The sequence below is a fragment of the Diabrotica virgifera genome, chromosome 2 (genome assembly GCF_917563875.1).
Source record: "Diabrotica virgifera virgifera chromosome 2, PGI_DIABVI_V3a".
NCBI classification, from domain to species: domain Eukaryota; kingdom Metazoa; phylum Arthropoda; class Insecta; order Coleoptera; family Chrysomelidae; genus Diabrotica; species Diabrotica virgifera.
Window position 1 is genome coordinate 266,219,396 of NC_065444.1, and position 15,215 is coordinate 266,234,610.

The 15,215-nt window shown below is 34.0% G+C and overlaps 1 protein-coding gene across 1 annotated transcript; it reads left to right on the forward strand.

Moving 5' to 3' along the window:
* The first annotated feature begins 2,473 nt into the window (after nucleotides 1-2,473).
* LOC126879872 (uncharacterized) lies at nucleotides 2,474-13,515 on the forward strand. Its single transcript, XM_050643185.1, has 3 exons — nucleotides 2,474-2,589; nucleotides 9,854-10,308; nucleotides 13,266-13,515. The coding sequence occupies exons 1-3, from the start codon at nucleotides 2,581-2,583 to the stop codon at nucleotides 13,456-13,458; spliced, it is 657 nt and encodes a 218-aa protein (XP_050499142.1). The 5' UTR covers nucleotides 2,474-2,580; the 3' UTR covers nucleotides 13,459-13,515.
* The last annotated feature ends 1,700 nt before the right edge of the window (nucleotides 13,516-15,215 follow it).

The window sequence follows — 15,215 nt, forward strand, 5'->3', positions numbered from 1 at the left end:
TTAAACCCCTTCCGCCCCCTCTTAAGGATAGCTATGACACGATTTTGATAGGCAACCCATCCTAGAAATATTTGTCTATATATGAAATTTAATAAAATAAATGTTTCATTCGGTAAGCAGATGTGTACCTTTTGACCTCCTATTCGGATCTCGTACTACAAGGATCACGATTGGAAAAGAGGCCACCATACTGAATACAATTTTTGTAATATACTATAGCAGGTATTATATTATTGTATTAAATTACATAATTGTATTTTTAGCCCTAAGTCTTCAACGCGTGTTGAGCTTTTTAAATAAATATATTATTCAAAATAAATTGCTACAAGTAGTAGCCAATATAGCAATAAAAGCATAAATAAATACCTACATAAATATTCTAATTTCATCGTTGGTCCCTTCTGAATAGTAATATCACTAGTAGTATAGTATAGTTCAGCGGTTCTCAATCTTTTTGTGTCATGTACCACCAAATACTTCTTATTATTTTTGGTACCACCTAACTGAAATACATATCTAACTAGGTGATCTAATTAACTATAATAGTGGTGCTGATTTTGGCTGTTTTTGAGTTTTGTGTACCACCTCAAAAAATGAAATGTACCACCAGTGGTACATGTACCACAGATTGAGAACCGCTGGTATAGTTGATCCAAAAGATGGCATAACCCAGACATCCAAAGTGAAAGTTATCCTTCAACACCAAATTGTTCTATATGGTCCACACAATGTCCAGAAAAAAGTCACACCATTTTAAGCGTCGGGTTTGGGGGGAGAGGGGGGAGAAATCGGTAAATTCGTAGTTTTTTAGGTTTTTCGTCAATATTTCTAAATCTATGCGGTTTATCATGAACAACCCTTTATACAAAATTGTTCTACATAAAATTTAAAATAAAAAAGGTCCTATGCATAATCTTTCTAAAATGCATGGTTCCAAAGATACGGAGGTAGTATATTATAACTGGTCCAAAAAAAGGCCTAACCCAAACATCAAAAGTAAAACTTTTCCTTTAACACCAGATTGTTCTATATGGTCTACATATTGTTCAGTAAAAACTTACACCATTTTGAGCGTCCGGCTTGGGGGGCAGATGGGGGAGAATTCGGTAAATTAGTAGTTTTTTTACGTTTTTCGTCAATATTTCTAAAACTATGCTTTAGCGTAAACAATGTTATATACAAAAATGTTTTACATGAAATTTAAAACAAAAAATCTTCACACATAATTGTTATAACATCAACGGTTCCAGAGTTACGGAGGGGGAAAAGTCGAGGTTTACGATACTTTTTATATTTTTTGGGCAATGTATGGTATAACTATACCAAAAACCCAGACATCCAAAGTGAAAGTTATCTTCCAACACCAAATTGTTCTATATGGTCCACATAATGTTCAGAAAAAAGTCACACCATTTTGAGCGTCGGGTTTGGGGGGGAGAGGGGGAGAAATCGGTAAATAGAAAAAGTATCGAAAACCTCCACATTTCACCCTACGTAACTCTGGAACCGCTGATTTTATAACAATTATGTATAGAACCTTTTTTGTTTTAAATTTTATGAAGAACATTTTTCTATAAAACATTATTTTTAAGCTAAAGCATAGTTTTAGAAATATTGACGAAAAACGTAAAGAAACTACTAATTTACCGATTTCCCCCATCTCCCCCCCAAACCGGACGCTCAAAATGGTGTAACTTTTCACTAAACAGTATGTGTATGTGGACCATATAGAACAATTTGGTGTTAAAGGAAAACTTTTACTTTGGATGTCTGGGTTAGGCCTTTTTTTGGACCAATTATACTATACTACCTCCGTAACTTTGGAACCGTTCATTTTAGAAGGGTTATGCATAGGGCGTTTTTTATTTCAAATTTAATGTAGAACAATTTTGTATAGAGAGTTGTTTATGCTAAACCGCATAGTTTTAGAAATATTGACGAAAAACGTAAAAAACTACGAATTTACAGATTTCTCCCCCCTCTCCCCCCCAAACCCGACGCTCAAAATGGTGTGAATTTTTTCTGAACATTATAATATGGACCATATAAAACAATTTGGTGTTGGAGGATAACTTTCACTTTGGATGTCTGGGTTTGGGTCTAACTAAACCATACTATAGTAGTAAGTCGTATCCTTTTGTTTCTAGCATTTAAACTTCCTAATTTATCATGTCAAATAATATAACAAAATAACTCATTTTTAATAATAGATAGTTTTCTGATCAGTTATGTTAGTTGATTAAGAATTATGTATTTACTTCTTATTTTTAGATGGAAATCGGAAATATTTTGAATTAATTAACGGATGATAATGAGAATGTACGATACATTGTCAAGCATTCTCTTCATTCACAACAACCTTCACCTTTTCTTCTTGTATTACATAAACACAATAAGATGTCAAAAATAAACCATCATAACTTTGGGGTTCCTAAAATTATTGTTGCTATTTTGGGCGTTGATTTTTGATGATGACAAAATATAAATGTAAATTTGGCTTCTTTTCTTCTGTATATATACAGGTACTAAGGATTGTCTTGACATATAGTTAGCAAGATCAGTGTGTAGGTAGCTCATATCATGAAGTTGGTAAGTTTTACAAATTTTATTTGAATATAATTGTTTCTGATCAAACTGTATATTTATTTTGTCCTTGTTTTAATTATTTTCATTAATTAGATATTGTAGTTGTGATGTCAATCAATGTTTGTTCTATATTAATAAAATAGAATATAAATTCTTATGTAGCTTATCAGCCTACAATCTAAAAGTCCTCACAAGCACCTTTAATTCTACTCCTTTCATACCTTATCTTTTCTATATCACTTCAACGAGAAATTGGATATTATAATTCTTCTCTGCCTTTTCTGCTTCGTAGTAGTAGAGTCATACAATTTATTTGACTATTTCTCTCCAATTCTTTCTCTCCTGTGCCTGTTGTTTTGCTGAGAATGAGCAACCAGTCATGTCCCTTCGTTTCACACCTTCTCTTCTTCTCGCTGTATGTTTAAATTATCTGTTCTTCTTCTCCTACGGCACTACAGCCCAAATTGAGCCTTGCCTCCTTTATTTTTTGCCTCCACCCTTGCTTTCTGTGACTGCTCTTCTCCATACACGGACTCCTAAAAGGTCTTCGATGCCCTTCGATGTGCTTCGATGTTTACTGTGTCTTCTTAGCGCTTTCTTGGCTTTCCAACCGGTCTCTTTCCCTGCATTCTAGCATTCAGTGCTCTTTTTGGTAGCTTATCCTCTCCCATTCTTATCACATGTCCGGCCCATTGCAATCTTTGTATTCTAATGAAGTCTGACAGGGGTGCTTCCTTATAAAATTGATAAAGTTCGTTGTTGTATCAACTTCTGAAGATTCCGTTTTCCCTCACAGGTCCTAGTATTCTCCTCAGTACTTTCCTTTTGAATGTGTCGAGTTTGTTTTTGGATGTTTCTTTCAGGACCCAGGCTTCACTGCCATAGCATGTTATTGGTCGAATTAAAGTTTTATAGGTTCTCATCTTTGTATTTCGGTGGACACTTTTAGACCGAAATATATGGGAGATGGCAAAATAAGCTCTGTTTTCCTGTGTAAATTATCTCGGTATATTTTAATGGTGGTGAATCTAGTTTTTATGTTTTCTTCTAGTATTGAACTACACTACTCCAAGAAATTAACGCATCACCTTAAGAACGGGTCTTTTTGATGTCTCGAATTTCCTAAACCTGTTTTTAAGTGATTTAAGAGATTTAAGTGATTTTTTTAAAATTTTATAGCCTTAGGGCGCGTCCATAATGCACGCTGGTTTCCGAGTCATAAAGCCGAGTCCGTGTGCGAATAATCCTAATAAAAGCGCGCAGGTGCACTTTGGGCAGGCCCGTTTAAATACGAATACTCTGGGCTAATTAGCAAAATACAAGGAAAAGTTATTTACCAGCAATTTTATTGCTGAAATCGAATCTTATTATTGTATGTATTAATAATATAGATATGCAAAGTCCGCAGATAGTGTGCTACTTTTTTTATAAACAAAATGGCGCCCGAAAATCGTGTTTTTTTCAATTTTTGCTCTCTAACTCCAAAGATTTTAACTTTAGACCAAAAACACCCAAATAAAAATTCATCGCAATTAAATTCTGCATAGAGACGTGTTTTTTCCGATTTAGTTCGACGAACATTTTCCCCGGAAAAAGCGGGGTTTTCCAACAACATCTTTAATTTTCAACTAAACTTTTAGATAAGTAGTTGTTAATAAATAATTAAATAACTTGGTAACGTAAAAGCCCTTTCCGAATGTATTATAATTCCAGAAGTCCATGGAAATTGAATGAATAGTTTAGCAACAATTAAAATGTTAATTAAAAATTTACGGTCGCTATAATAACGACAATAATTATGATGCATAAGAATAACTATGATTTTTTCATAAAAAGACACTATACCTATCTAATGTACTTTACAGAATTGAAATAAACTATTTAAGCGGCCTCAAGAATATTTTAAAATTATAAACAATTTTTTGGTTTATAAACAAATAGAATATCTCGGGAAATGTTAAACTAAATTAAATTGTGAAAACGGTATTCAAAAGACAGCGACAGGCGCTTCTTCTAAAAGAAAAAAAGTTTAATTATGACGAGTGGTTCCTGAGATACAACCGGAATTTACGGAAAAGATATAAACAATAGGATCATAATTTTCAAACCATCACCTTTTTATTTTTGTCCTCTTTCTCCACACCAATTTTCATATCTTTAAAATCCTCATAACATATATTATTATGATACAAACTATCGATAATACGTGTGAAAATTGCCAAAAATAGCAAAATTCCAATCAAAAATTAGGTTGAAGAAAATGTAACCCTCAAAGTTCAAAATCGGTATACGTTAACAAAATGCATTTTCTCGGCTTCCCATGGAGCAATTTCCTTCATTCATTTTTTGTTCCCTAATAACTCGAGTAGAACCATCGAACTAACGCATTATTAAATGTCAAACTTGCTTTTGTTTTGTTATAATATATTAATTTATTTATAAGAACAGAAAATTACGTATTTTTTCCAGTTGTAGGCTTTTTTTAGATAAACTTACTACAAGTGTACCTTTTAAAGTTAAAAACATAAATATTCTCATTTGAAAGCTGTATAGTTATTTAAACAATTTTTATTTAAACAAATTAAAATATTGTGTTATAATAAATAAATTAATTTATTATAACAAAAGAAAAGCAAGTTTGACATTTAATAATGCGTCAGTTCGATGGGTCTACTCGAGTTACTTGGGAACAAAAAAAGAATGAAGGAAATTGCTCCATGGGAAGCCGAGAAAATGCATTTTTTTAAAATATACCGATTTTGAACTTTGAGGGTTACATTTTCTCCAACCTAATTTTTGATTGGAATTTTGCTATTTGCAATTTGCAATTTTCACACGTATTATCGATAGTTTTTATTATAATAATATATGTTATGAGGATTTTAAAGATATGAAAATTGGTGTGGAGAAAGAGAACAAAAATAAAAAGGTGATGGTTTAAAAATTATGATCCGATTGTTTATATCTTTGCCGTAAATTTCGGTCAACTTTGACCGGTTGTATCTCAGGAATTACTCGTCAGAATTAAACGTTTTTTCTTTTAAAAGAAGTATCCTGCCGCTGTCTTTCGAATACCGTTTTCACAATTTAATTTAGTTTAATATTTCCTGAGATATTCTATTTGTTTATAAGCCAAAAAATTGTTTATAATTTTAAAATATTCCTGGGGCCGCTTAAGTAGTCCAATTTCAATTCTGTACAGTACATTGGATAGGTATAGTGTTTTTTTATGAAAAAAATATAGCTATTCTTATGCATCGTAATTATTGTCGCTATTATAGCGACCGTAAATTTTTAATTAACATTTCAATTGTTGCTAAACTGTTCATTCAATTTCCATCGGCTTCTGGAATTACAATATATACGGAAAGGGCTTTTACGTTACCAAGTTACTTAATTATTGATTAACAACTACTTATATAAAAGTTTAGTTGAAAATTAAAGATTTTGTTGGAAAAACCCGCTTTTTCCGGGGAAAGTTTTCGTCGAAGTAAACCGGAAAAAACACGTCTCTATGCAGAATTTAATTACGGTGAATTTTTATTTAGGTGTTTTGGGTCTAAAGTTAAAATCTTTGGAGTTAGAGAGCAAAAATTGAAAAAAACACGATTTTCGGGCGCCATTTTGTTTATAAAAAAAGTAGCACAGTATCTGCGGACTTTGCATATCTATATTATTAATATATACAATCATAAGATTCGATTCCAGCAATAAAATTGCTGGTAAATAACTTTTCCCAAAAATGGCCTATTCTCCGATAATCAGCCCAGACTAGAAGGATTACTTGCTCACGGACTCGGCGCTGACTTTGAAAATCAGCGTGCGCTATGGACGCGCCCTTACTCTTTAACAATATTGCTGTAATCAAATTGTTGCTAGACAGGTAAATTGTCACTGTATACGGGATGCACCAATCAAACTGTGGTTTTTCTCAAAGTTCACCACACCCTGTGGAATATTCTAGAATTTATCTTCTTCTTCTTCTTCAGGTGCCATCTGCGCTACGTAGGTTGGCAGTCATCATAGCTATTTTAATTTTTGAGGCAGTAGCTCTAAATAGTTGTTTTGAGCTGCATCCAAACCATTCTCTCAGGTTCTTCAGCCATGAAATTCGTCTTCTGCCGATGCTTCTTTTGCCATCTATCTTTCCCTGCATTATGAGTCGCAGGATGCCATACTTCTCGCCCCGCGTCACATGTCCGAGATACTGTAGTTTTCTTTCTTTAATTATAAGTTCAACTTCCTTCTCTTTACCTATTCTTCTCAGTACTTCGTTGTTCGTAACTCTATTTACTCAGGAAACCCTCATAATTCTTCTATCTTCTTCTTCATGTGCCGTGCTCGATTATCGAACGTTGGCTATCCAATTGGCTATAGCAATTTTGTTAACGGCAGCTCGGAAAAGGGATGCAGAGGATCTGTTACACCATTCTCTCAGGTTTTTAAGCCATGACGTTCTTCTTCGACCTGGCCCTCTTCTTCCGTCTACCTTGCCTTGTATTATTAAATCGAGTATATTATATCTCTCTGGGTGTCGCATAACATGGCCAAAATATTCAAGTTTTCGATTTTTAACTGTTTAGACGGCTTCTGTGATTTTTCCCATCCGGTGCAAAACAACTTCGTTACGAACTCTATCCACCCAACTTATTCGTAGGATTCTTCGGTATACCCAAATTTCAAAGGCTTCCAATTTCTTGAGAAAAGTATCTGTTAAAGTCCAACCTTCGACACCGTACAAAAGAGTAGAGAACACATAACATCTCACTAATCTAATTTTAAGATTCAAAGTAATGTTGTTTCCACATAAAAGTTTCTTTATCTTAAAGAATGCAGCTCTGGCCTTCTCTATACGTATTCTAATTTCTTTGCTCATGTCCCAGTTCTCATTTAGATTACAACCAAGGTAGGTGATACTGTTAGTTCTCTCTAATTGTTCACCATAAGCTGTTACTACTTCCGGTTGTATTGGCGTCTTACTGACAACCATCACCTTGGTCTTTGCGGTGTTTAGCTTGAGTCCATATTCATCACACGTTGTGGTAATCGTATTAATCAGATGTTGAAGTTCTTCATAATTGCTCGCAATTAACACCGTGTCATCCGCATATCTCAAATTATTAATATTGACGCCATTCATTTTGATACCACATTGAGCATTATCCACTGCTTTATTGAAAACAAACTCAGAATAGATGTTAAATATTAGTGGGGACAAAATGCAGCCCTGCCTTACTCCTCTTCGTATTTGAAGTTCTTCAGACGTGTCCCAGCCAATCCTGATGTTTGCACGTTGATGCCAGTAAAGCTTTCAAAAGGCCAATTCTTCTATAGGTCCACATTTCAAAGGCGTTAAGTCGTCTCATTGTCTCTACATTTAACGTCCTTGATTCCACTCCATAGTATAGTACAATGTATACATAACATTTTGTTAGGCGTACTTTAAGAGCTAATGTTAAATCTTTGCTACATAGGACCTTTTTCATTTTCATAAAATTAGAACGTGCTTTTTCGATTCTGACTTTGATTTCTGCAGTGTAGTCATTATCTTCTGTTATAAGTGTTCCTAGGTAAGTGTACTTTTTTACTCTTTCGATCTGTTGGCCCTCTACTATTAAGATTTCGTTAGTATTATGGTTGATTTTACTAAATTTCATAAACTTCGTCTTTTTGATATTAAGAGAGAGTCCGTACTCCGTACTCCCTACTACACCTTACTATTTTATTCATGAGTCTTTGCAGGTCTTGTAAACTATCGGCTATTATTACTCTATCATCTGCATATCTGATGTTGTTAACTAAGACTCCATTTACTCTTATGCCGACTGTTTCACCTTACAGAGTTTCTCGCATTACCTCTTTAGAACAAGCGTTAAATAATAGAGGTGATAGTTTGCAGCCTTGCCTGACTCTTCTCTTTATTCCCATTTCTTTATATGTTTCTTTTTCAATTCTTACTATTTCTCGCTGATTGTAATAAAGGTGTGTTATTAGTCTTAAATCTTTTTCATGTCTTACTTTTTCTAGTCGATCATGTTTTACTTTATCAAACGCTTTATTGTAGTCTGCTATAAAACAGACGTAAAGAGGACGGTTAACATCCAAACACCTCTGTGTCAGCACGTTGAAGGAGAATAATGCCTCTCTTGTACTGGAGAATTTATAAAATACTGGAATTAAAACCCAACTATAGCCTTAGGTTTTCTTAACATTCTGTTTTTTAATTCATTCGCTTATGTTGGATAGTAAAAAAGTTAGGAACTTTAACAACTAGCCATGTTCCTCATCAATACAGGGTGTTCCTAAATATGTGCGGCAAACTTTAAGGGATAATTCTGAATGAAAAAATAATGACAGCTTGCTTATAAACATATGTCCGCAAACACTTCCGTTTCCGAGATACAGGATGTTTAAAATTTTCTTACAAACTGACGATTTATTTATTGCTCTAAAACCGGTTCAGATATGCAATTGAAATTTGGCAGGTTTTAAGAGGTAGTTACTGCGCATTCTTTGACATACACCTAAGAATTTTATATTATCCATTGGCGCACATACGAGTCATATTACCTCATAAAAATAATGATCGTTAGTAAGAACACCAACATAAACGGCCAAATTATCGTAAACAATACACCCCTAGAAATAGTACAGAAAATATGCTATCTGGGCTGCAATATTAATAATACTTGCTACGAAATAAAAACTCGTATTAAAAAAGTCAGAAGCTCTTTTCACAGACCTAGGAAGATTCTCTGTAACTTATATTTAAGTATCAATATACGCATAAGAATTCTTAGTCGTTACGTTTTTAATGTACGGGGTAGAAAACTGGATCTTACAGAAGACGCCATAAAACGATTACAGGGGTTTTAAGTGTGGTGCTACTGACTATTAAGGGTCTCATATATACACCACAGAACACAAAACTAACATAACTATTCTCCAGAGGCTAAGAAAAGAAAAAGAAATAATTAACACCGTAAAGAACAGAAAGTTGGCTTACTTCGACCACATTATGCATAATAATAAATACCGACTTCTACAGTTGATTCTGCAAGGCAAAATTGAGGGCAAGAGAGGCTCTAAACGTAGACGTGTATCCTGCTGCGTATATCTATATCGAGCTGCTGTGAATAGAACAAGATTGGTCAATGTGGTCGCCATCATCTCCAGAAGATAGTCACCTTTAGAAGAAGAAGTTAATTCTTTATCATTTACAAAAAAAAACTTTAAAATATATTTAAAACAAAACTTTTGTTTCTAGGTAATCGCTTCTGTGTTTCTCATAGCTGCAGCTTCAGCTGCTGTTGTTCCAGTTGATCCCTCTCATCAACCACATGTTGGTCAACATGTACACAATCTTCCACAAGCATACCAGTCAGGCAGACCTGTAGAACAATCACATCCAGCACCAGTGTCTGGACACAACCAAGAGCATCCTAGAGACTTTGGTCATCATTTAATTCCACAAAATCAACAACCCCAACACCCAGCCCATTTTGGACAACATAACAAACCTGTAGAGCCAAACTCACAACCATCATCATTAGTTGGTCAGCGATCTGCTGGTTTCGGCCAACATCTTGACAGACCAGTCACTCATAAAACAGGAAATGAATACAAGTATGATAAACATGCTACCAACTATCACAATGCTCAAGAATCGAAAATTTTAAGATATGAATCAGAACAAGATCCCGAGCAGGGTTACAAATTTGGGTAAGAGATTTGCTTTCTCCTATTTTCGTCGTCTATTGTGCTTATACAGGGAACAGTCTTGGGACCAATTCTCTTCAATATTTATATCAATGATCTATTCAGACTGAATGTAACAGGTAAAATCATAAGTTTTGCAGATGACACAGCTATTTTCTATGATGAAAATACATGGAATAATTTAAAACAAAAAGCCGAAACAGATTTTGCTACAATTCAGAAATGGTTTCAGTTTAATAAACTTACCTTAAATATAGAAAAAACAAAATATATACCATTTACATCATATGTTAATAACCTCCCAAATCTTGGCTCATTAAAAATTGATGCAAAAAATTAAATTCCACATACATACGAGATTAAATATCTAGGTATAATAATTGATAAACATTTACGATGGAACACCAAAGCAAATAATATAGTAAATAAATTAAGGGGACTCTTATCAAGATTTAAATTTTTAAAACAATTTTTAGGAATAACTCATTTGCGAATTCTTTATTATGCACTTATACAATCTCAACTCACATATGGCCTTTTAGGATGGGGTGGAATACGCAATAATTACTTACATTCTATAAATATTATTCAGAAATGGCTAATTAGAATTATATACGGGAAAAATTTAAGATATTCTAGTGAGCTGTTATATAACGAAAGTAAATTTTTAAATGTACGTAAATTATTCTGTTATAAAGCCCTTATACATATACATGAAAAAAAGATATTATTAAATTTTAACAGTCATGCCCACCAAACTAGATATATTAAACATAATACAATTCTACCAAAATGTAATAAATCCATCCTTCAAAGATATGTTGGTTACATAGGGCCCAAATTGTACAATTTGCTACCGGATAATTTAAAACAATTTAAAAATTATAAAAAACATAGATATAAATATGAAATTAAACAACAGATTGGGAACAAATCAACAAAATTCTGCGAAGAACTTATCAATGGACAATAATTGTAATAAATAAACTTAAATAAGAAATAAAAAATTATATCGAAAATAAAAATTGTATCTAAATAGATTTTTATTATCAACTGCGACATTTCTTGAATTATTGATGGCCACATTTATATCACAAATTATATTAAAATTATTATATTTTTATTTTTTCTTGATTAATGTTAGAGTTTTTAGTATTTTTATAAATTTTCGAAAACTGTATACATTTATACATTTGTTAAATATTTTTTGTGTTTGTTTATATTTGTAAATTAGTATATTATATTTTTAAGTCTCACGCACAAGGGGTGCTACTTTTGTATGTATATTAGTAATATATATACAGGGTAGCTCAACTTCAGTGAGTTATTTATGTTTATTTAGGTAGTACTCATTATGCTTTTTATTTTTTTTGTAAATCTTTATTGTTATTCCTAAATAAACATCATTATTATTATATATTGTAAAAGCCAGAGATACAGGATGCAGCCAGAAAGAAGTTTATTAACGAAAAGTCTTGGATTTAAAATATTGTTTATTATATTTTTATTTCAATTATTCTAATTGTTTAAAAAGTAGTAAACTTTGTATCTAGGGCTTTTTGTTGTTTCCTCGTATTGAGAGAGATGTCGCTAAGTTGCGTCTCAAAAGGTGGAATCATTGTATAGCGATGGTTTCCCTTAAATAGGCAGGGTTGTTGATATTCGCTTCTGAGTTGTGACTGCATAGCTTCACTGAAGATGCATGGGATGCTGAAATAGCTATATGGAGATGGTGGTCCAACTCCGAGTCGAATAAAAAACAAAAACTGCCTTTATTTTTAGGTAAGAGACTTTAGCAATAAAACTGTGCAGTTCTATTATCTATCTTCGGGGGTCTATTATCTATTATCTTTTCGATCTACACCTTTGTCAGTCGGTCCATTCCTCCTCATTTACGGCTTTATCTATCGTTATTTCTCTGATTCCTTCTCTTCATTCTAAGAAGAACAACTCCTGTTGTTCTTCCTTTCCTTCTTCTACTCCATGGAAGATAGTTTAAAGAATGCTTTGGCCATCGTTCATCTTCCATTCGCATTACATGCCCGTAACATAAAAACTCTTTGGATTCTATTGTATCTATGGTATTGTAAAACATTCCTGTTCTCCTTTTTATTTCCTCATTTGAGATGTGATCAAGTCTGGATATGCGACACACTCTCTTTAGATAATTCAGATCTACTACTTTCAGTTTTTTCTTCTCTTCCACCGTCATTTGCCAACGTTTAGATACCTACGTACATCAAAACTGGTTTTACAACCGGCATGTAGATTGTCATTCTTCTTCTTCATGTACCATGTCCTTTCAGAACGTTGGTTACCATCATAGCTATCCTAATTTTATTCACTGCCATCCTAAATAGCATGATTGTATCAACACCATACCAATCTCGCAAGTTCTTCAACCATGAGGTTCTTCTTCGTCCTGGACCGCGTTTGCCTGCTATTTTTTCTTGTATAATATTTTGTAGCAACCTATATTTGGGACCTCTCATTACATGCCCGAAGTACTCCAGCTTTCTCTGCTTGATGCTTTTTATGATCTCAGTAATCTTGCTGAGACGTTCTAGTATTGTGGAGTTTCGAATCTTCTCCAACCATGAAACTTTTAAAATTCTTCTATAGCACCACATTTCGAAAGCCTCAAGGCGATTTAGATCGATTTTATTCACAGTCCACGAGTCGACACCATAAAGTAAGACCGAGAACACGTAGCAGCAAAGTATGCGGATCCTCAATGCCAATTTTAGGTCTCTACACCTTGGACATCCTTCTAAAAGCGGCTCTAGCCTGCTCTATCCTAGATCTAATTTCTAATTTGATTGTCATTATTGTTCGTAAACTAATTTTAGAAGACCAAAGTAATGTTGGTTCTTTTTATTCGTCCTTTATTCTAGGATATTCCGTTTTGTTGATGTTATTATCCGGTTAACAGTATTATAACTAATATAAATTTATTTTAGATACCACACAAGTCACGGCAACGAAGAAGTTCAAAGGAGCGAAGAAGCACAAATAAGAAGAATTGACGAGGAACATGCATCAGTTGCAGTACAAGGTGTTGTTGAATATGTTAACCATGAAGGCAAAGGTGTAAGATGGACCTACACTGCTGATGAAAATGGATACCACCCATCTGAAATTACAGTTACATAAATAATTTTATATGTGATGAAAAAAGTACAAAAATATAAAAATAAACCTTTGAATATATTCTATATTTTTTCATTTTAGATCTTAAAATACTTCTTCTTCTTCCTCTTTATAAGCAATTCTGCTTGTTTATCAGCGGATTGTTACCTCTATGAAAGGTTAAAAGTTGTCACTCCATCTTTTGCTGTGTCGGTCAATATTCGGTTTATTTATTTATCGTATGGCAATTACAACACATTTAGAACAAAATTACAAACACTAGTGATATAGGTAAATGACAAACTTTAAATAGTTACAAACAAACATCAAGTGTATTAATATAATCAATTGACTCTGAAGTTGCAAACAGGAAGTCTTCAGGGCTTCCATTGTAGGATATTGAGGGACACTCTTCAATAATGTGGTCAATGGTTTGGTTCTCCCCTCAGTCACATTAAGGAGACAGGTTTTTCTCTATTTATGTAGCATGTATGCACATCTGTCATGTCTGGTTCGGATCCTATTTAGAGTGGACCATGTTTTACGTGGAAGATCAAAACCTGGTGGCTTGTGGGTAATGCAGGGCATGTTATTTTGCCATGCGTTCCATTCTTGGGACCATGCATTCGTGATGTTGAACTCCTCATGTAACATTCTTGCCGTTTTTATTGGTGGTTTTCTAGAGCGAAGACGGGTATTTCGTGCATCCTCGGTATCTTGTTGGATCGACTGATTTATATTGTTCATGATATTTTTGTATTCACGTGTAAGTGCGTCAACTCGTCGTAAATGTGGAGGTGGGATGTGACTTAATACTGGAAGCCATTGGGTGGGAGTTGATTTAATTGTACCCAGCTATCATCCTCATAGTACTGTGAAGCTGAGTGTCGACCCTTTTTACATGTGGGCTGTGTATCCAATCTGGAGCACAATATTCAGCGGTCGAGAAAACAAGGGCTAAGGCAGTAGAGCGGAGAGTGGAAGCCGATGCTTCCCAGGTGGTACCGCAGAGCTTCTGTATGATGGTATTTCTTGTACTTAACTTTTGGGCAGTTTTTGTTAGATGCCCTTTAATTGATAGCGTTTTGTCTAGTGTTACGCCCAGGTAATTAGGTGTTTTGTTGTGGGTAAGTGTGGTATTTTCAAACCGTATGTTGAGTTCCTTTCCAGCAAGTTTATTGTTCAGGTGAAAGCAACTAACTTCTGTTTTGGATGCATTTGGTTGAAGTCGCCACTTGCAAAAATATTTGCCCAATATATATAAGTCTGCCGTCAGAACTTCTTAAGACGTTTCTAGTGTTCTGCATCGTGTAGTGAGGGCCCAGTCATCGGCGTATCCGAACTTTCTTGATTGTGTTTCCGGCATATCTGCTAAGTATAAGCTAAATAGTAGTGGAGAGAGCACTGACCCCTGTGGTCCATTCTTTAGTTTCTTTGGTGGGCTGATATCTGTGCCCATCACTACTTGAAACATTATGTCGTTGAGCATGCTATCTATTAGGCGTGCTATTGGTTTACAGGGGATTGCACGGAGAATTTTGTATACAGTCGAACCCGCTTATTAGAATCCCTGATATAGGAATATCCCGGTTTATGGAATATAAATTCCAGGTCCCGAAACGTTTTCATTTACTCCTTAATAAATTTATTCGTTTATTGGAATATATTCTAAATACACAATACCTCTTAATAGAATATTTTTTACGTCATCCAACCAATTTTTTGTACAATTTACTAAAAATTTAAATTATGTTCGGTATTATGGTCTGTCGTCAAGGGCC

What these genes read in the sequence shown, in the direction of transcription:
- LOC126879872 (XM_050643185.1), top strand. An exon ending in GAGCAGGGTTACAAATTTGG is followed by an intron (nt 10,309 to 13,265) that starts GTAAGAGATTTG and finishes AATTTATTTTAG; the next exon opens with ATACCACACAAGTCACGGCA.